We start from the raw sequence: 22,300 nt of genomic DNA, 5'->3' as shown, positions 1-22,300 counted from the left end.
AGAAGTGAAACAGGACCAGGACCGAGCGCGATCGCCCACACATGACCCACTCTACGACCCCCTCACTCCCGTGGGCGAAGGTTCCTTATGCCAACAGACTGCGCAGGCTTAGAAGAGGCTCCTGTGACTCAGGGTTCGAGGACTCTGTGTGCTAGGGTGCCCCAGGTTTTGGATGCCTTATCAGAGTCCTAATCTCGCGGTTGCTAGTTGTCCCCATTCCTGTTAAACTGGTTCAAGAAATCTGTCTCTGATCACGTGCAAGACCTGGAAACGGACAAACTTGACAAAAATATGCAGGATGCCCCCGCTACCCACCACAGAAGCTCCTATGAAAACTTCCAGGAGCAGAAATGCCACAGAAAACAGCTACCCTCATCCACGTGGAAAAGCTGTGGCGCGCCCCCCAAATAACGTGGGAACCCACACCAAACAGCACGTAGGACCTAACCTAACACTCACAGGGGGGCAGAAAAGACACGAAACCAACGCTGCCCGTGATTTTTCCCCTTTTTGCCAGTTTTTGGGTAAAATGAAAATTCTCTTCAGATGTCTTTCCACGAGTGCCAACAGGTACCCGGTGACCTAGGCCTCGCGTCAACGCAAACTGGCGTCCACGTGGACTTCTGGGAAGTGGGGACCGGCGTCTCCGTACATCCCGCTTTTGCTTAAGCGCCTCGCACTGTGCACGATGCCTGTTTGGCTGCACAAGAAGACGCCGTGGCGAGCGCCACCTGGCACACCAGGGCCTCTGAGGACAGCTCAGGCCGATAAACGTGTAAAACCACCGGACTGAGGAGCCCCCGGGGGAGCCGAGAATTTTCCCTTCTGATTGTGCTGCCGGCGGGGGTGGGGCCCTGGGTGGGGGGCTGCAGGAGGAGGCCAGGTGGCTCCCGCTCTGGGGAGGGAGGGGGCTCACAGGCAGACAGAGTCCCGGCAGGCTGTGCACACCTCAAATGGACATGGACAATGGTGTGGTGACTGCGGGGGTGGAGGGGGGTGGGCGGAGGTGGAAGAGGGTATATGATAAAAATCATGAAATAAAAGTGTTAAAAATTCTTTAAATATTAAAAGATAAATTAAAAATAAAGTACAAGACTGGGTTGCAAGGTGCACAAAGCTTCCGAATAAAAGATGTCACCGAAAGCATTGAGATAATGTGAGGAAACGAGGAAAAAAAATCCTTGAATTTCCAGATCTGCGCCAACATTTACATTAAGGACAAAGGATTTAGGGGTGGACTCTGGGGGGTCGGCTCCATGTTTCCGCTGAGTTTCTGCGTTTACCCAGGAGGACATGGGGCTCCTGCCGGGGAACTGGAGGGTGGGGACCATCATCCCTGCCCTCCCAGATCGACCTCTTCCCAGCTAAGAGAGAATTCGGTCTAAAAAAAAGGACAGAGTGTGTACTTACGTATAACAGAACCTCACACACTAGACCCCGCGGCGTTTTTCTGTTGTGGACAGATTTATCGGGACTTTTGGGCCATAACAATCTGTTAAACAAGGTGAAGATGCAAAGGAGGCTGCGAGTGGAGGACGCGCAGTTACTCAGGGAAAGCACGGAACGTGAAACTGTTTCCTCAGGGACTGAGACGCTCCCTCCAAACGCTCAGCCTCCGGAGCCCTAATTAGCGGCTCTAATTAGTCTGGTTTGGAATCACGTCCTCCGGAATCTAACACAAGTGCATTTTTAAAGGCTGTAAGCGTACCTTTCGCTCTCTCTGGGCCTGTGTTACTTCAGATAGTTGAGGGAAGGAGGCTTTAGAGAAAATGAGCATCACCGGAACGTCCTAGAAGAGACGCCAGCTGTGGCCCGCGGGCCGGAGGTACCTCAAGCCCCGTGCTGCTGCCCCACACTGTTCCCGTCCCATCATTCTGGGGAAATGTGCCAAGCTACAGTCTTTCTTGAAAAACCCACAGATCTGCTTTGTCATGGTAATGACCAGCTGCGTGGCACCTGAGCAGCGTGGGAACCCTCTGGGAGGAGACACTGCTGTGTGGCTTTGGACAAGTTACTCACCTGCTCTGAGCCTCGGCCTGCCGACGCAGAATGCCAGCCGCATCCTGTCCTGGGTGCTGTGAGCCAAAACCCAGCGTCTGGCTGAACAACAGCACCTACTCCGTCATGACGGGGCTACCTGTCCCAGCAAACCCACCTTCCCACGTCCTGGGGGACACTCGGCCCTGCGGACGGAATCCCTTCTACATCTCCATGTCCTGCACGCCAGCTCAGTGAGGCCACTGGGAGCGCCGGGGGGCGGGGGGGGGGTGGCACGGTCAACAAATACCGACCCACACACATTTCCATCAAGTTTATCAGCAAAGCTCAGTGTCTCCTCAACTCAGAACTGAGATTAGGTAAGTGAAGGGCCATGTTTAGTAACACAGACATGAAGCATCTCCCACACACCCACAGGCATTGGACGAGTCAATGAATGAATGAACACAATGATGGGTGGATAAAGAAAGAAAGAAGGCCCGGCCAGCGTGGCTCCGTGGTTGAGTGTCAGCCTAGGAACCAGGAGGTCACGGTTCGGTTCCCGGCCAGGGCACCTGTCCGGGTGGCGGCTCATTTGTCGATGCGGTAACGGCACCCAGGCGGCGGGCCTTGCCCAGAAAGGTCCCCAATAAAGAGCAAAAAGCGGGCGCGTCTTACCTCCAGAGTGAGGCGGGGGGCCGCACAGCAGGACCACGCCCTGGCCTTCGCGCACCGACACCGCGCTCCGCATTGTGGTTTTAAAGTTTTCGAGATCTGATTTGAAAACAAAACGAAACAGCATTTCAGAAAGAACGAAATTGAAACGTCCGCGCAGTGACGCTGCTTTCTTTCGTAGGGTGACATTTACAACCAATGCCGCCCCGCCAATCCTGGGTTTCTAGAACAGCGTCAGACAGAGCAGGGCTGCCCCAGAGGGCAAACAGCGCAGGCGCGAGCATTAAATAACCGGGAAAGGGGACCCAAAGGAGGACACGAAACACCTTCAACCAAATATCTACGTGGCCTGGTACCCACACCTGTCACAGCCATTCACCAAATCACGACCACGTTTAGCTTCTCCTGGCAATGAGAGCCAGCTCCTCACACATTTTCCCGCTGAGACAGGTTATCATCAGTAGCACAGATACATTTTATTCCACCTGTGATCGGTGGTGCTGTTTATACAGAGAATTGAAAATACTCCTAGTCCCATCGTGGGATATAGGAGTCCTATGGGTCCCACGCCTTGGAGAATTCTGTGCGGGTGATTCCCGGGCAGGGACCGAGTGGGGGGAGTTCGCAGGAGAGCAGTCAATGACCTCGCATCGTCCCCTTGACTGGTAGCTCTGAAAAAACAGAAGCTGTCTTTATTATTGTCCAAGGAATTATGGTCCAAGGAATGTCCTTCCGGTGGGTCATGAAGCCATCGAGGCAAGTGCTATTTGGATCGCCTTGGTAGGTTATTTTTAAGACATTGAATTTCCTCCAAGAACAATCAGGACAGCAAATCCCGACTCACACCCTCCGGCTTAAACTGCGCGGAGGACAATCTACTGGTTTTATTTTGAACAAATAAAAATCTCTGGGGAAAGGAAGGAAAATAATTTACCCGTTCTCGAACGTCTGACTAAAAAGGAGGGGACTTCTACGGGCAGTCGATGGGGTCGCACTCTGCACCCAGGCGACGGCACTGCTGGTTTGTGGGAAAAGACACCCGTTTCATGGCGCCTGACGGTGGACGCAGACCGCCCACGCGGCGACCACGCAAAGGGGGCAGTGCGTGTACTGGAGGGGGAAACTCCGGAAATCTCAACTCTGCCTTGAAAAATGTAAAAGGCAAAGGAATTATCTTTGAACTGATGAAACTACAAACTGTATACCTGTGACTGCCCTACGCACTTCAAATCCGTGCATCAGCCCTGGCCCGTGAATGCCAGTGGCTAGAGCATCGGCCTGGGCACCAAAGGGTTGTGGGTTCGATTCCCAATCAAGGGCATGTACCTGGGTTGCAGTTTGCATGCGGGAGGTCAACCAGTCGATGTGTCTCTCTCACCTCCATGTTTTTTCTCTCTCTCTTTCCCTCCTTCCCACTCTCTCTTAAAAGCAATGAAAGAAATATCCTCAGGTGAGGGTTAATAAAAAATTAATCGGTGCATCCGAGGGAAATGAGAGAAGTGCTTCATTTCATTAGCCCCGAACGAGTATTACATTGCTGGTGACGAGCACGGAGCGAAGCAAATCAGCGAAGCTCACATACACGCGGTGATAAAAGGAGCCAGCGTGTGTTCTGGACTGACTGTAACCAGAGGTCCCCGACAGAAATGATACGATAACCGAGCATCATGTCCCCTCAAATGTGTGAGTAACGTGCAATATTATCACAGCGCGAGGCTCCTGAAACGCAGCTCCGTTAGCACGGCCAAACCGCACCATCGATGGGTCCAGGCTAAGCGGGGGCAGGGCGGGGGAGGGGAGAGGGGGCGGTGCACCAGGATGAGCCCACACGTGGACAACAACCAAATGGTGCCCTTCTGACCTCCCGTGGGTGTCAGCCTTCGGCTCTCCTACCCCGTTCCTGTTCCCGCGGTTATTTAACTTCACACGGTTGAAGGGAGTCATCGCTGATTTAGTTCTCGAACAATCACGTCTCCTCTCCCTGAAAGGTAAGAACCTCTTTCCCCGAAGCACCAGTCCTGCCGGGCACAGGGGTGACCACTGCTCAGGACGCTGCGCTGGTGCTGCCTCTACAGCCTGTGAGGACAGGGCATTGTCTGTGGGGCCCAACGTGGCCTGTTCATGGAACACACGCATCCACACGCATCCACACACATCTACACGCATCCACATGCATCCACACAGCAAGAAGGACAGTGACGGCTTCCACATGCTTCCCACGGCTCTGCTCCCAGCACAGCACTGACGACCGTGGACTTGTTCCTACAAAGCAGAATCCCCTGGATTCTTAGCTGATGTCACCCAGGCTGTGGTCCAGGGCCCCGGCCTCGTTACCGCCTGGGAGTCTCATTGCAAATGTGGATATCTGTAGGCTACCTGTGCACCAGGCTGCATCAGCAATATTTTTTATTATTTTTAAAATATATATATTTTTTTGATTTCAGAGAGGAAGGGAGAGGGAGAGATAGAAACATCAATGATGACAGAATCACTGATCAGCTGCCTCCTGCACGCCCCACACTGGGGACTGAGCCCCCAACCCAGGCATGTGCCCTGACCGGGAATTGAACCATGACCTCCTGGTTCATAGGTCGATGCTCAACCACTGAGCCACGCTCCTTCTCCTTGAAACAAAGGTCTCCAGGGGCACCAGGAGTTTGGGACAACTCGGCGCACCTGCATGAAAGCCGTATTTTAAAAGCCAGTTTGGTTTTAACAGGGCCATGGGGAAAGCCGGTGTTCTTAGACAAACCCCGCCAGACCAACACAGCTGGGTTTTCAAGACCCACAGAACCTTCTATTTCAAAGCCTCCCCATGGAGCTGGGGGTGCAGGCAGGGAGCCCTAATGATCGCTTCCCCAAACACACCACGGAGCCTTCCATTCTGACACAGCCATGCGCCAACTGGGCACTGAAGATCTCTCCTCAGATGACAAGGTTCTGAGCCTGGGAACAGATCACACCACCTCAGTGCAGGTACCTTAATTACGGTCGCAGACACTTTTTAAAACGCTTTTAACAGCCGCGAAAACGTTGCAGCCAGGAAGCGGGGGCGGACAGCCCGCCCCTGTGTCTCTTACTAAAACCCTCCGTGGGAATCTGGGCAAATGTCTCAGACCCTGGGAGATGCGTCCTCTTGTGCAAATGCAGGTTCTCCTGCACCTGAGTGAGCAGCCTGCAAAGGGGGAGGGGAGGAGAGGGGGCAGGGAGGACACACCGGTGCTCAGCAGGGTTAGCAGGCCCTCCCCTACCACCTGTGCCACTCACCTCCGGCAATGTCCCTTCTCCTTACGCTTCAGCTCCTTCTATCTAACGTAGCCTCTGGCATTTGATGGGCGCTCGCTCCCCCTGGGAACCTCAGCACGTCTACTGCGCTTGCCCTGCTATTAGCAGAGCAGTTGCTCAGTAATGTTGGCTGAATTCCACGCACAAGATGAGTTTAAAAGCTCCCGATCTTTGCACTCTGGGGTTTGGCTGAGTGTATCAGTCACAGGGACCTTCTATAAATTTCATGGAACAGTTGCCTTTAAGACACGTGATTTCAACGACACATATTCGTTGTTGCACTATACCCTTGCTTTTATCTGTCACAGGAATATGAAAAGTAAAAATGCACTAGCAAAGCAAGGACTCTCCTAACACTACAGGAAACAGTATCCAATATGGACTCTTTACCCTTGTTTACAAATAGCTTATTATTGACGGAGTCCCCTCAACAGCCCCTTTGCAGACTGGCAGGCTGGCTCACTGGGGGTGCAGGGGGAGGAGGAGTCTTAGGGGCTGACATCCAAAGAGCACCTTGGTTGCCAAAAAGGAAGCTAATTGGCTTTATTTTTCTTTAATTATATGATCACTAGAGGCCTGATGCATGAAATTCATGCAAGAATAGGCCTTCCTTCCCCGGCTGCCGGCACCGGCTTCCCTCTGGCACCTGGGACCTGGGCTTCCTTCGCAGCCCCGGCTTCATCCGGAAGGTCATCTGGAAGGATGTCTGGTCTAATTAGCATATTACACTTTTATTATTATAGATTTCATACTGAAAAGGTTTATCAGAAGAGAGAAACATCAACAATTCCTTATTGTTGAAAAAAATACTTCCCTAATTCACGTGACAGGGAGGTTTGTTAAAGGACTGAAATGACTTCCCATGCATGAACCGCTACGATGCACAGCTTTGAACCGATTTTCAAAAGAAACCCGTGAGACAGGTCACGTGGGTTCTTCTTCCTCCCAATTTCACACGTGCAAACCAAAGAGACTTCGCCCAACGCCACGCCGCTCATGAGGAGTCAGCCCCAGGCTGGTGGCCCCCACTCCCCCACCCCTGTTTCCTAACTTGGAGAGAGGAACATCACCTCCAAATGGACAGTAAGCCTCTCACTGCCTTCCGTCTGCAGAAACTTGGCCTTAGAAAAAATACTGAAAAGGATGCTATTTGCCTGATTTGAAAGTCATATTTACCGTACATCATTCTTTCCACCACCCACTCAATTGTCCAACACATCTTTTCAACTGCCCCCAAGGCTGAGCGAGGAGATGTGTTTGCACTTCTAAAAGTTATCTGCGCCCCTAACCTGTCCGGCTTCGGGTCTGTTTTCCCAACCAGGAGGAAACGCCTGCTCAGGAATCCCTGGGGATGATGTGGGGTCGAAGGAGGTAGTCAATGACACAGCTTTCGGAGGGTACACACACCACCCATCATAAGTGCTCCTTCGTCATCGGTCTCTACAATCTAACGTAGCCATGTTTCTTCAGAGTCTCTATACTATGCTGCTTGGTGTGTTCACTGTTGTTTATCTAGTGCCCACCCCCATCCTGCCTAGAAAGTGAGCTTCATCCCTGAATCCTGGGCACGTGGACTACGGACTCAGCGCATGGTTTCGATAGGAGACCTCGGCCGGACGCTCCACCGGAACCCACACAGAATCGTATGCTCCTGCCCGTCGGTGGGAGGCTGGCCACGGCGGAGGCCACTTCCTCGCGTGGCTGACTTCCGTTTTCTGCTGAGGAGGTCTTCAGCGACTGACTTAAAGCTCACCCAGCGGAGAGCGAAGAGAGACCCTCCCACTGACCGTGAGTGTGGGATTCAAAGAAGCGCGTGCATTTCCCCCGAACTTTAACCCTGGGTCAGCCTCACTGTGTCTCGCACAGTAATTTTAAAACTTTCACAAACCAAAGTATGCGATTTACAACGAATGGAAAATAATAAAAAAGTTACGTTTTTGATAATGACTTCCTGGTAATTTTCAGGAAGGCTTTAAAAACACTTAGCCAAGAAAAAAACAACAACCCAGCCTAATATAAAGTGATTTAAGAAAAAAAAAAAAGGGGTGTGTGTGTATATTATTGTGTCCTTTTAACACCATACCCTAAAATACACTGGAGCAGAGTAATAGATGGATATAAACATTATGATCTCCTGCCTGTTGCCCTGGAAACCTCACTATCGGTAAACCTCTGCATATGCATTTGCCTGTGTTTCTGGGGCTTAGCAAACAAGCAGATTCATGCCGCTTGTTTTCCGTATAAATGACGTCCAAGGGCCACCATAGGCAAAGAACAGGTGCAATTTAAGCTACAGAAACGCATCACCCACGGCACCAGGTGCCACGTGGACCCAGGAGCCCAGGACACCCCCGCCCTGCGCGCCTTCAAGAGCCCTGGAGAGAGGTTCCTCAGTATAAACGTCTACGACACAAAAACGCAGACAAGTTAGAGAGCGAGCAGGGCACCGTGCTGCTGCAGAGGGTAGGGCGAAGGGAGCATGCAAGTGTATCATAGTTAGAATAAACATGGTGACTGCCCGAGTGGGTTCTTACCCTTCGGACCTCTGCTTACGGAAAGTGCCAGAAGCCGTGAAGCTGGGCGCCCACGGTCCCGTGTTTGGGGCACCTGCCACCGTGATGGGCTGGGCTTCGCCCTCTCAGAACACATCTCCCGGCAGTACGGGTTCTGTAACTTGACTTTGAGAATATGTTTTTATTGATTTCAGAGAGGAAGGGGGAAGGAGAGAGAGAGAGGAACCACAATGATGAGAGACAATCATGGATCGGCTGCCTCCTGCACGCCCCCTACTGGGGATCGAGCTCGCAACCCGGGCATGTGCCCTGACTGAGAATCAAACCGTGACCGCCTGGTTCATAGGTCAATGCTCCACCACGGAACCACACCGGCTGGGCGTAACGACTTTTTAAACAGGAAGGTCTCTCCATTCCTGTCCCGGTGAGAGTAAGACGAATCTCCTGGTTCCTCCTGGTTGATGTTCACGCGAACACCCGTTTCATGCTGTGACCACTGCCATGCGGGAGACAGATGGACACAGACTTCCTCTAACCAACACCACGGAGGAACCCCAGAACCACGAGACACTGGCTACGCCTCAGGGCACCCGTCAGCGGGGCCTGACGTTGGACGGGGCCTGGGAAAGGAGAGACGGTGACACTGTGAATACTAACACCAGTCGTCCTGCTCCCCACACGTGCCATTTCCTACCTCGCCTCCGGCACCAGGACACACACCGGGCGGGCGAACCTGCTGAGCCTGCAGAGCGTAGGGTCCCTCACAGGCTCTGCGTGCGGATGCCACCTGCACACTGAGCGGCTCAGAAGGCGTCACCTCCCCCCACACACCTGAGCTTTCCCGGCTGTGACACGGGAGAACGTGCGGGCCGTTGGGGGTGAAGAGGAAACGGGACGTCACTCCCAGCCGTGGGAAGGACACTGATCACCGGCTGTGAGCACAGGCCCCCAGACCACGCAGTGTCCCCATGGCTGCTCCTGTTCACGAAGGGCCTTCACGTCTACCAGATAGCGCACCTCACAACTCATTTCCTGCATCTTGAGCAACGCGTTCCTTGTTTTCTGTTAAATAAACAATGCCCATCCCTGTTCATCCGCACACCCCTCTGCCCGGACGCAGGAGAAGCCAGCCTCATCTGGCAGCTGGACACGCCGTCTATGTCCAAGACGGAGCATTTACAGGCCCTGTGTCTCGGTGGCAGCCAGCAGGGCTCTTCCCAGCCGTTAGCATGAACACCCCCCACATGCCTCTGACCCTTTTAAATGGTCTCCTATTTTTACCTGGCTTGCGTGGCTCAGTGGTTGAGTGTCAACCTATGACCCAGGAGGTCACAGTTCCATTCCCGGTCAGGGCACATGCCTGGGTTGCAGGCTCCCTCCCCAGTAGGGGGTGTGCAGGAGGCAGCTGATCAATGATTCTCTCTCATCATTGATGTTCCTCTCTCTCCCTCCCTCTCCCTTCCTCTCTGAAATACCATGTGTGTATGTATATATAAATGTTCCCATACTTTCATCTGGGCTTGCCCTATCTTGTATTAATTTCCTTCTGTAAGCCAATGCAAGTCTTTTCAGCAGCTATTGGGTGTAAACCGTACATATCGATGAATCGTGTAGTAAAATTATCATCGAGTCTTTGTGGTTTCTTACTGTGCCTGCCCGGGGCCACTCCTTTGCCACTCACCTCGCCACAGGAAGGACAGAGTAAGAGGAAAGGGCGGAACATCCAATTAATTAGGTTCCGATGAGGCTCTGAGTCTTAAGTAAATCACACCACTGCAGCGAAGAGTTTACATCTGAATTATTTATGTACTCTCCTAGAGCCCTAATCTCTTTAATCATCTTTGCTCAATTAAGAAGAACACCAGCCATCATTTTTAATAGAGAGAAGAATAAAAACCACCTTGGTGTATGATAATCCGCAAGGGAGCGGAGTTTCCAGTGAAGATCCCAGGTCCCACCCCTGAGGATTCTGATTGGGCAGGAGGGGCGGGTGTGGTGGTGGGGGGGTTAGCTGAGGGCCACCTACACTGAAATTTCAGACACAGGGGGTCTACCTGATAGTCAGAAAACACTCCGACATCCTTTGTCCTTCATGAAAATGTAAGTCTGGGTGAACTGAAGTTATTTCCATTCTGACATTTACCGAAACTTGGCATGAGTCGGCCTCCTCCAAACATCCAGGAGCCCAGCTGACTAGTCCCTGACTCAGGGAGCCCCAGATATTGACCCAGGACCATAACCTTCAAGGAGCAGGTTTGGCACATTGTCATCAAGCAAGAGACGAGCATGAAAATGATGGCTCACCAGGCAATGGAGTGACATGTTTCTCTAAAGAGCACAGAGAAGTGCATCTCTTAATCTATAGATATAAAAGGCTAGTATGCAAAGTGTCCCCTCGGGAGTTCGACCAGGAGACCAGGAGTTCAATCGCTCACTGGGATGTGTGCTGACCACCAGGGGGCGGTGTGGAATGAAGGAAGACCCCGGCCGGCAGCTGGAAGGCCCCAGTGGGCCCTCATCACCAGCCAGGCCTACGGATCCTACCCGTGTACAAATTTCATGCACCGGGCCTTCAGTTTTACAATAATGGGTTATAATCATAAGTCGTCATGTAATCATTTAGTAGTAAGAGGGTCAACCCTGCTGTGTCTGTGGCTTCACCTCCTGAGAGTGAAGGGCTCCAGCTTCCAAACGCGGGAGACTTTCGGGAACTCATCCCGGGTGCTCATTCATCGGCAGGGAAGCTTGGCAACTGCTTTGCAGCTATTAGAAATATATTTTATACATACGCCGTTTCTGCTGTACAGCTTTAAAATGTTTTCAAGGATTCCAGTTCCCAGACTATAGAAGAAAAAGCAGAAGCAAGCTTGCTCAGAAATGCTAAGAAAAATCCCATACCCTCGGTGGATATGTGGATGGGGTGACCTTGGAGAGCAACGTGCTGACTTCTATCACTCTCCCCCAAAGATCTGAGAACACAGATCTCCTCTGAAGCACTGTTTACAAAACAAAGGCTGGGGAAAGCCTAAACGGTCGTCATAGAAACCATTAGGAAGGACATGCGTCATCTGGAGCCCTGGGCAGCACCCCCTGAGCTGTTATTAAAATGCGGGCTCCTGCCCAGCCATGTGGCTGAGGGTCGACCTTGGAACTAGAAGGTCACAGTTCGATTCCCAGTCAGGGAATATGCCTGGGTTGTGGGCTCGATCCCCACTGTGGGGCATGCAGGAGGCAGCTGATCAATGATTCTCTTCATCGATGTTTCCTACATCTCTCTCCCTCTCCCTTCATCTCTAAAATCAATAAAAAATATATATATTTTTAAAAACCATGCAGGCTCCTGGGCCCACCGTGTGTGTCTGATGCACCAGCTCTGAGGTGGGGCCCGGAAGGTGCTTCTGTAGGAAGTTCCCAGGGGAAGCTGATGCTGCAGGTATAGGAACCAGACTGAGTCTCTGGTCTGTGTTGTAGACTATCTCACAGCCGTGTGTGTGTGTGTGGGGGGGGGGGGGGGGCGCGGGGGGAGGGAAAATCAGAACCATAGGTTCTGATAGGAAAGAATCCGCAGTGTGTGGATGGAATCCTCAGATGCTGGACTGGCTGGCATCCCTGCTTTTCGGGGCCAGCACTAAAACACCGCAGGAGGCGCAAGGGGCTGGATGCCTGGACACCCAGGACGTGGCGGGAAGGAGCCCACCGTTCACTGTGCACAGAGCACTTTTTAAAAATACGTTTTTATTGACTTCAGAGAGGAAGGGAGAAGGAGAGAGAGAGAGAGAGAGAGAGAGACTTCGATGATGAGAGAGAATCATTGATTGGCTGCCTCCTATACACCCCACAATGGGGATGGAGCCCGCAACCTGGGCATGTGCCCTGACCAGGAATTGAACTGTGACCTCCTGGCTCATAGGTCCATGCTCAACCACGGAGCCACGCCAACCAGCCACAGAGCATTTTTTAAATGAAGTTCTAACTGTTGAAAAGAAAGCAAGGTAAGACGATTCCACTTTCATTACTTGAGTGACAAAACCCGCATGGTGGTCCCTGCCCGGGGCATCTACCCACAGGCTCTGCAGGGGCTTAACTTGGGGCCTGCAGAACCGAAGCGAGCTCTGCCCGCAGCGTCCTGGCGGCACGGCGGGTTCTCTTGCCTCAATGGGCCTGCACGAGGGAGACAGATGTGAGAATGGGGTATCTGTTTGGGAGCTGAGGAGTTCTGTCCTGACACCAGGCCGTCAGGTCAGCGTGGGGCAGAGGGGCAGGGGGAGAGGGTCGCTGCTCACTGGCCACGGGGCCCTGCGGGGGAGAGCACCTGCCACTCCCAGTCCCCGCGGAGGGAAGGAAACGGCCTGAAACCGTGGGCGGTTCGGCATCTCTTCAACTCGCAGCCAGTAACTGGCAGGAAGTCTCACTGGGGCAAATTCGCATTTTTGATGAAAAAAAACACAGACTTTCTCCATCTCCTTGTTGTGACTCGGCTACAACATTTCCAGCAGATGAACGCGTGGTGTTCATTTCCTCTGGCTGAGGGTTTAACATGTTGCATTTATGCTGAAATAGCAAGTCACTAAGAGGTCACACTCAGAGGAAAATGAAATCCATCTCCACACACTTTATCTATAAAGCGAAGAAAATAATTCTGAAGACCAACAAACACCAAGCTTAAAAAATTTCTTCCACAGATAGGCTACCCTCTGTGAATGGTGGAGCTTATGTTAATATTCATTTTAATATTCATTTTCATATTAAAATAGCATATTTAATAAAGTTCTGAGGTAAGAGGGAAATTGCAGTAGCTGATGGATAATTTTATTATTAAGACCTGACGTTTTACGGAAACCTATGATAAATAAGACGATATAACTGACTTTGGTGGGGAAACACAATGAAGTCACCATTTGGTGTGAGGGTGAAAGCTGTTAAAAAGTGTCTGGATTGCTTGCAAAAGCTTAACGTACTCCAAAGGGGTAACGGTTTTCGGGAAATACCTGCCCCCTCAGACCGATGTGAGAGTCAGGTGCCCGCCGGTGGCGACACCTTTGAGGTGCAGATAACTGGCCCCCGTCTGCGGCCACACTTGACCATCAACTCCACGCCGAAGGCCAGTCCCCTCCGCTCTCTGAGACTCGGTGTTCTCGTCGGTGAAACAGGCATAACAGGACGATATCGTTCACCTCAACCGGGTCACACGCGCACCCTCCCAGAAACTGCCCCCACCAAACCCACCCGTCCGCGGTCAACATGGCTGTGGTCTAGGGGCCGGGGCTGCTCCAGACCATCCCTTCTACCCCTTTACAACCATGAAGCCGAAGAAGACATGCTTACCTTGGCTCCTTACGAGTGTGCCACACGCACACTCACTGTTAACCAAGAGACATCCGTTGCGTTTAGCGTTTGTAACGGAAGCCTGAGAGAACACAACCTCATTCCATTTCCAGTGCCGTGGCCTGTTTAAGAACATACTCTGCCTGGCCCGGAAGGATAGAGAATACATGACAAACCGATGAGGAGAAGCTAAGCAATGAACAAAGGTGAAGCAGGGAAAACCTCTAGAATAGAGTCGGGCACCGGGAGAAAGTCCTACTGACTTGTATTCAGGTCATAAACTTCATTCTGACGTTCTAACCATTTTTAAGAAAAGAGACACCTGGTTGGATAAATAATTCTCTGTGTCCAGAAAGTGCGTGTGTTTTTAATTCTGCAGGTGGAACGCAGCCATAGTTGATACCAAGATCCAAACAGGGGTCCCTCAGGTTCCCACAGAGGCTCTGTGGGTACAGGCAGCGCCTCCCCCGCTGCCGGGCGCGGGGAGGGGTGTTCCCCCCGGGGCGGCTCCCCGCAGCTCCTCTGTGCGGGCTGACCAGCTCGCTCCGGGTCGGCCATATAACTTAGCCTCTTCATCGAGACAATTTGAACACGAAAACAGGCATCAACTAGCAGGGAAAGCAGGTGTAAGCAAACGTGTCCCAGGCACAGCGGGACGAATGGTCCCCCGCGCTGAATCCATCTAAAAACATTCTGCAGAGACTGAGAGAGGGAGGGAGCAGCTGCTAATTTGGTGAGCTCCAGGGACACAGCACTCTCCTTTTCTTTTTAAAAAAATATATTTTATTAATTTCAGAGAGGAAGGGAGAGGGAGAGAGAGAGAGAGAGAGAAACATCAATGAGAGAGAATCATTGATCGGCTGCCTCCTGCATGATCCCCACTGGGGATCGATCCCGCGACCTGGGCATGTGCCCTGACTGGGAATTGATCTGTGACCTCCTGGTTCATAGGTCGATGCTCAGCCACTCTACCTTCTCCATTTCTAATCAGCAGTGGCAATTCCGACACGCCAGAGCCATCGATGAGGCCAGGAGCTCACGCGTCCTGCGTGCCCGGGGCTCATGGGCAGGCAGTTGGCAGACTCTGTCTGTCTGAGGTCGCCCCACACTCTGTCTGTCTGAGGCCGCCCCACCCCACCATCTGCTTTAGTCCGGCCTCGGAGCTAAGAATGGTTTAGCTGAAAACAATCAAGAAGAATATTGCTTTTATGTCACGGGGAAATTACCCGAAACAAAATGTCCAGTGCCCACAAATACAGTTTTACTGGAGCCCGGCCACGCCCACTTGTCTCCCCATAGTCCACGGCTGCTCGCCTGCTACATGGGGGATCCTAGTCCTGGAGGCAGAGGCCACGTGGCCGGGGAGGAGCCAGGCGCAGGAGCTGATGGGCTGCGGGACCCCATGTCCAGGACCTTCCGGAAAGGCCCAGCCAGGGGCACAGAGAGGAGACCAGTGGTCCCCAAAGGTAAGGAACAGGGACGTTTGACCGCAAAGGGGCAGCTGCCAACATTTCTGATCTGTGCCCTCGCTGCCGCCGTGAAGCCCCACAGACCCGTATACCAACTGGTGTGCATGTAACCGGGCGTATGAAGGGGCAAACGGGCCTGGATGGTTCCTCACCCACAGCCGTACAGACATGGCAGGACCCGGCAGGACCCGCTCTCCCTCTCTCTCCAGGTCGATTCGCCTCTGGCTGCAGAGCCCGGGCTCCGCCGAGGACCTTTCATTCCGACAGCGGACGGAGTGCCGGTAAGGCCGACACCATCTGCCCCGTGTGCGCCTCAGCCCATGTCTCTCTTGGGTCACCAAGTGCCTGCTCCTCCCCGTCGCACAGACCAGACTCCTTTGGGCACCCCCTCCTCAACCAGGCCTGTGTCCGGGTCTTGTAGCGAGTTTCCTTCCTGGGGCTCACTCCCTTTTCTCCACGGAGCCCCTGCCACCCTGCACACCCTCCCAGGCCCAGAGGGCCCTCACTGTCCTTCTCCCTCTTTCGTCTGCCTCGCCCCCAATCTGTCCCCAAGTCCGGGACGTCTATCCCCGAGCACTTCCTCCCTCCTTTCCCTCCTCATTTCCCAGCCACTCATCAGCACATTCCATCTAACGGCCCGACACTCATCCAAGTGCAATCTCCCACCCCTGCCCTGTGTGCCCACCCCGCTCTGCCTGTCCACCCCCTCCCTGCGTGTCCACCCCCTCCCTGCGTGCCCACCCCCTCCCTGCGTGTCCACCCCCTCCCTGCGTGTCCAACCCCACCCGGCATGCCCACCCCCGCTCTGCCTGTCCACCCCCTCCCTGTGTGTCCACCCCAGCGGCTTCCACTGGCCCCACATCTCAGTGAGGCGTGTGAGGTCTCGGTCATTTCTCAGCTGTGTCTCCCTCCACGAGTCTCCGCAAATCTAGGCTCCTACCATCCAACTTCTCTCAGGCCTTGAATGTCCTGTGCCTCCTGCTTTTCCCACCTTAGCACATGCTGTTCCCAAGGCTGAAATGCCCTTCCTGTAGCAGGGAGAGAGAGAGGGAAAGGGAGAGACGGAAGAGGGAGAGGGAGAGGGAGAGGGAGAGGGCAGCCGGGATCGTGGACGGAGGGAGAAGATGAGCCACTTTGTTAGTCTTACTGGGAATTCCTGCCGAGGACGTCGGGGCCTCGTCAGATAAGAGGATGTTGACTGCTGACACCATCAGAACATGGTGTTAGGAAAAGCGTGATGACAATATTAACAACAACCACATTCACAGTCAAGAAAGACAGACGATGATGAAGCTCTCGGGTGCCCTGACAGACATGCTTATTTTGAGGGGAAAACCCAGAATATGCTAATTTCATGTCCAATCATCAACACCTATCCCAGGGGGAGCCCGAGGTCCCCTGAGTTGTTGCTGTCGTGGAGGAAAAGTCATTTAAAGGTCACGGGTGGAGAGGGACTTTTCATGAACAAGTTGTGTACTGGATAACCTGGAGCTGAAGACAGACTTTTAGGAAACCTTTTCAGCCGATGCAATTAAAATAAATTTAATAATCTGAAAGGTAGTTATTCTAAAACTTTTGAAGTTGATCATCAAGAAGTCATAATTAAGCCCTGGCCGGTGTGGCTCAGTTGGATGAGCATCAACCTATGAACCAGGAGGTCACAGTTCCATTCCTCATCAGGTCACATGCCTGGGTTGCAGGTTCGATCCCCAGTAGGGGACGTGCAGAAGGCAGCTAATCAATATTTTTCACTCTCACATCGATGTTTCTCTGGCTCTCACCCTTCCTCTCTCTAAAAATCAATAAAAATATTTTAAAAGGATTCATATTCAAGATACTAGGAATAAAGAAGTGTGAAGGAAACGGCCTGTTGACTTTCGGTTGTTCTCTGTCAGAGTTGCTGAGCAGAGAGCCAAGAGCCGAGTGGGCGAGGGACAGTCGGCACAGTTTGCAGGTACGAACAAGAACACGGACTAGTGTTCGCCGCAGGAAATTTCCATCAGGTACTTTAACAAATCAAATAACTTAAGTGATGATATATTCTATTTCATAAAACACTGTCCTTTGAGATTTTGAAATTAATGTCCTGAGGTATAATTTACACCAGAGTTTTTTTTTTAAAAAAAGATGTACTATGCCCTGGAGTAGCATATTCTTTGCTTTATCCCCGAAGGACTCGGGCAGGCAATTCACAGAAGAAAAAAAAAAATAAAACAAGGGATGCTTTAGCACATCTCTTGCAAATCCAATCATCCTAAAACCGACAAACAGGAGGCCCCTCCATCAAATGCAGAATCAGGGAAAGACGTGCAGTGAGTGATGGGCTTCTAAGAGCTATTTTTATGTTTGAGAACATGACAGCAAGTGGAGCAAAAATAAGGAAGAGGGCGAAGAGAGGGAGAAATAATCTCACGAAAGAGATCATGACTGTGAAAATCACAGGATTTCAGGTATGATTTTAAAGACATTTCCCAACATTTGCAAAATAGAATCCTAGCGGCATAATGGATGCGCATTAAGCCAGGGCTCAATTACAGAGGTGCTCCCGTGGAAGGAGAAATTGCCGGGTATTTTTAGGAAGCTCCCCGTAGCGGGAGAACACAGCGGCCTTAAAATGATGGCACCCGGTCCCCTGTGGAACCCACCCCCCCCCATCACACACACACACACACACACACACACACACACACACACACACACTGTGCCGCCTCTGAGCTGAGGGCTGAGTGCAGGCCCCGCCATGCACCGGCCTCTGGTTTACCTTTAAACACCGCCCGGAGCTGCCCACCTCCCGGGCGAGGTTTCGCTCAGGGGGACCCGCAGGGTTCTGCCGCAAAGACACCGCTCTCAGGCCTCGGGAGAAGGGATGCAGCGACGAAGAAACAGGCCCCCAGGACCAGAGGTGGGGAGTCACAGAACAGCAGGCAGAGGATGTCCAAGCAAGAACTTTCCGGGGCTCCAAGGAAACACCACGGGTCTATCCCAGGAAGCCTCCCGTCTACTCCCAGGACACCACCGGGGAACAGAGGGAGCCCCGGTGGAGCTATCCCCATCAGCTGTTAAAGAACGCCATGCGAACTTGTCCTCCGTCCCGACTCACACGCCCCTGCTCTCCGCAAGCCGTGTCGGCACCCCCGAGGTATCTGTAAGGATTATAAAAACTGCCTTCCCTCTCTCCACGCGCACACGGCCAGACCCAGGCAGGCTGCCATGGACAAGAGGAAGCCTTGGGGGTTTCCTCCAGGTGCCCTGGGCAGGGCATGGCCCGCACACGCACACATACATGTGCACACACACACACGTGCACACACACACAGCAGTGCTGGCTGACCGGTCACTTTATCGCTACCAAACCAAGGGGAGAAGGGATTCTCAGGTAGATCGTGGGCGGTGCATCCAGTCAGCATGCTCAACACGCATGTCCTTCCCCAAGGAGTCACGTCCTCTCCCCCGCCTCCCGCCCTGGCAGCCGGCTCCACCCCCATGCACGTCTACATGAAAAACGCCCCCAGGTTACACCAGGTGGATCTCAGGTTTCTAAGTGCCGTCTCCCCCAGCCATCACCCGCTGTGTAACACAGGGGGTTCCCGGTGGCCCCTGGTTTGCATCCTCCATCACCTTGGATCTAACAACAGACCAGCCAGTGATCGTTATTCATCAAAACACGCCACCCTGTTTCTTGGAGTCTAGGGCGCCTGGGATAGGATGGCTCCCGTGAACACGAATGACTGTCCTTCGGCCGCCCCACCTCACACCATTCCCATCTGCCCGCAGCACAGACCCATCACGGGGAGGGGGAGGCTCTTCTTCCCCTTTCGTCTCTCATGGTTTGTACATAGTTTGGGTTAATTTGATGAGATTCTATTCCCCACTACCCGTGCCCCCTCCCCCCAATGGGCTCGTGAGCCTGTAATGAAGGTCTTGGTGACCAGGATCCCAAGCCAACCTGCCTCAGTGGCCCAGGGGACACTCTAGTCTCCAGTTTTCCACCACAAGAGAGGGTCCTGGGATGAAAATTCACCCCCACGTGCTCTGGGAGAGAATGTCCTGGCAGAATCCCGATCAATTCGGCCATGCAGACACAGGCTCTGTCCCCCAACCTGCTCATTCACAGGTACAGGTGAGCCCCTCCAAAGCTGAGGATCGCGAGGCGAACACGGCAAACCCTGGGAGAGCTGTGAATAAGATTCCTGTCAAAGGAATCTTCTCAATCAACGTTTCCCCCAAAGTGTAGAGCCTGAAATAATACTGCCATGTAATGAATATCTTATAAAATCTGCAGGCATCTTACAAAATAAACCATGTTGATGATTCAAAAAGCAAGCAACAAAGCTATCGCCCTCGCATGGAAAAGCAGAAAACACAGACCTAGAAAAGAAAAAAAAGGTGGCTTCCATACAACCCCAGTTTGAACAATCAAAACCTTCCTGCATGACTGGGTTGGGAAGCATCGTGTTTGACCCAAAATGTGTTGCTTTTTAAATGCATACAGCATGAATGGTGCACTGATAAAGCCAGAGGCTATTGCTTTATTTTTATTTATTAATTTATTTTATATTTTTACTAGAGGCCCAGTGCATGAAAATTCATGCACTGGACAGGGGGATCCCTCAGCCCAGCCTAACCCCCTCTCATAGTTGGGGAGCGCTCAGGGGAAGGAGGCGACCCAGCGATCAGGGGAAGGCGATGCCCCATCACACCTCTGCTGCTGCCACTGCCGGCAGCGCAAGCCTCGGCCGGCCCTGGTTACCTGAGCCCCAGGTGGCCCTGTGTGGCTGGGCAGCCGCCATCCGAGGCTTGCCTGTGCCCGGGGCCGGCCCTGGGCAGCTGGGGGGCTGAGAGGATTGGGGGACTCCGGAGGCAGGTGCAAGGTGGGGCTGAGGGGACTGGGTGCCACCATCTTGTGGCTGTGGGCACCGCCATCTTTGATGGCAGGACAGTCAATTAGCATATTCCCTCCTATTGGCTGTAGGTGCTGCCATCTTTGTGACAGCATGAGGGTCAATTAGCAAATTCCCTCTTTATTAGATAGGATTGATTTCAGAGAGGGAGAGAGATGGAGACATCAATGATGAGAGAGAATCATTGATTAGCTGCCTCCTGCATACCCCCTACTGGGGATCGAGCCCACAACCCAGGCATGTGCCCTTGATCAGGAATTGAACTATGACCTCCTGGTTCACAGCTTGATGCTCAACCACGGAGCTACGCTGGCGACACAAGGCGTCTTTCTTTTTTTTTTTTTTTTAGGCTAGTCAAGTGAAGCAGTGGGAGTGGAGAAGGAACAAAGAAATCTGTAACTGGCTGTGATCAATTAGTTGTAAGACACCACTGCACTCGGACCAGCCACAAGGCGTCTTTCAACAGAAAGCCCACACGGCAAGGCTGCTGAGACTGTCCCGACCTGATGGTTGCTTGTCCCCCGGAGTGAGGCTGGGGAGGCAACAGGCATGCTCCAGAGCATGGCCACTGTGACCTGAAAACCAACAGCACCTGGAGGCCACATCGGGACGATGAGATCACACAAACAGGTGTCTGTACGGTGGCTGACTTAGCCGTGTTCACTCCTTTTCCCATAAAGGAGATGTCAGGTTTATCACCATGGCCAGCAGGTATAAGGAAACATCACTAAGCATGCACATGTGGCACAGCCCAGAGTGGGGACCGCCAGAGGGAGCAGCGAGCGAGGATGCTTCTCGGCGACCTTTGCCCACAGCAAAGACCCCTGACCTGCAGGCCTGGGCCTGCTCCCAACGCAGGTCTCCACCCTGACAGGCGTCCTATACAAACACACAACCGATGCAAAGGAAGGGAGACCAGTGAGAAGAAGCACAATGTGGACAGTGTTCGCAGGTTGTATGGGGAAGATCAAAACTAAATCCGGTCGTCCGGCCAGTGTGGCTCAGTGGTTGAGTGTCAAGCTATGAAACAGGTCACAGTTTGATTCCCTTGTCAGGGCACATGCCTATGTTGTGGGCTCGATCCCCAGTGCAGGGCATGCAGGAGGCAGCCGATTGCTGGTTCTCTCTCATCATTGATGCTTCTCTCTCTCTCCCTCCCTCTCCTTTCTTCTCTGAAATGAATAAAAATGCCCTGTATATTTTTTAAAAACCCACAAAACTCAATTGGGTTTCAGGTCCCCAGTCTATACAGAGATCATAGAATTTACATCGCATCAATCTACTTACTACATGCATGAAACCACGTGTTGTTTCCGAACCCCATGGGGCCGCACCAATGCAGCTACGTGCTGTTAGCTGTTGGGCTTGCAGGGGTGTGGCCCGGCACTTACAGGCAAACTGCAGCTTTGCTTCTCTGCTGACGATGGTTCCGAGCGCATTGGTAGCGAAACACTGGTAACTCCCTGAGTCCCGATCCCTGTGGGGGTTAATGACCACCAGGTCTCCTCGGTTCAGCTCGTAACGAGACTCCATGCCCAGGTTAATATCGCTCCCGTTCAGCTGCCATCTGGAGAAAAGGCAAGGATTTTTCCCTCTTAGGATATACATATAGCCCAAGAGGATACTGAATATATATAATATATATATTAAATCAGCCTTATAAAGTCCATTCAAACACCACCTCTCCTATAAACCACAGGTAACGCACATATGGTTGCACTGATTCATAACTGCAACTCGTACATGCCCGAGGTCTTCAGCAGCAACCACAGGCCAACGGATATAGAAACCAGGGCAGCACAGCATCTGGAAGTCAGAGAGACTCCTCGGGATTTCCTGAAAAGTGAGAACGACGCTGCATGCTCGCCCGGGAAATCAGGCGCGGCCTGGGCCGGCCACGAGAGGTAGAACGTCGAGGTAATTGCCTCGCACGCGGCAGGCGATCTCACGCTGGCCAGGAGCGGGGAAGGGCACATATCTGTGATTTATCCAGACCGACTGGGCACATTTAATCCACTAATTGGGTAAGTGCTCAGCTATCCATTTCCATCTGTCTGGGTAAATACCTGTCCCCAAGGCATACACTGTTCTTCTAAGCCATCACGGTGCTATTTGCTGAAGAGTACACGGTGGTAAAAATCCCTAAATGTCACCT

At 52.5% G+C, this 22,300-nt stretch overlaps 1 protein-coding gene across 1 annotated transcript in view; it reads right to left on the bottom strand.

Annotated features, from left to right (window-relative positions):
- The window catches only part of CNTN3 (contactin 3), a gene marked incomplete at both ends in the record, with an annotated part of 87,740 nt that overhangs the window by 49,274 nt on the left and 16,166 nt on the right, over positions 1–22,300 (bottom strand). The window contains 2 exons of the mRNA XM_079794624.1: positions 2,656–2,751; positions 21,537–21,712. Coding sequence (XP_079650750.1) covers positions 2,656–2,751; positions 21,537–21,712 — 272 coding nt within the window. The remainder of the gene's footprint in view (positions 1–2,655; positions 2,752–21,536; positions 21,713–22,300) is intronic.

This window comes from Cnephaeus nilssonii (assembly GCF_951640355.1).
Source record: "Cnephaeus nilssonii genome assembly, chromosome: 17".
Classification (NCBI taxonomy): Eukaryota; Metazoa; Chordata; class Mammalia; order Chiroptera; family Vespertilionidae; genus Cnephaeus; species Cnephaeus nilssonii.
Note: the sequence above shows the minus strand (reverse complement) of the source record. Positions and strands in the feature narration are given on the sequence as shown.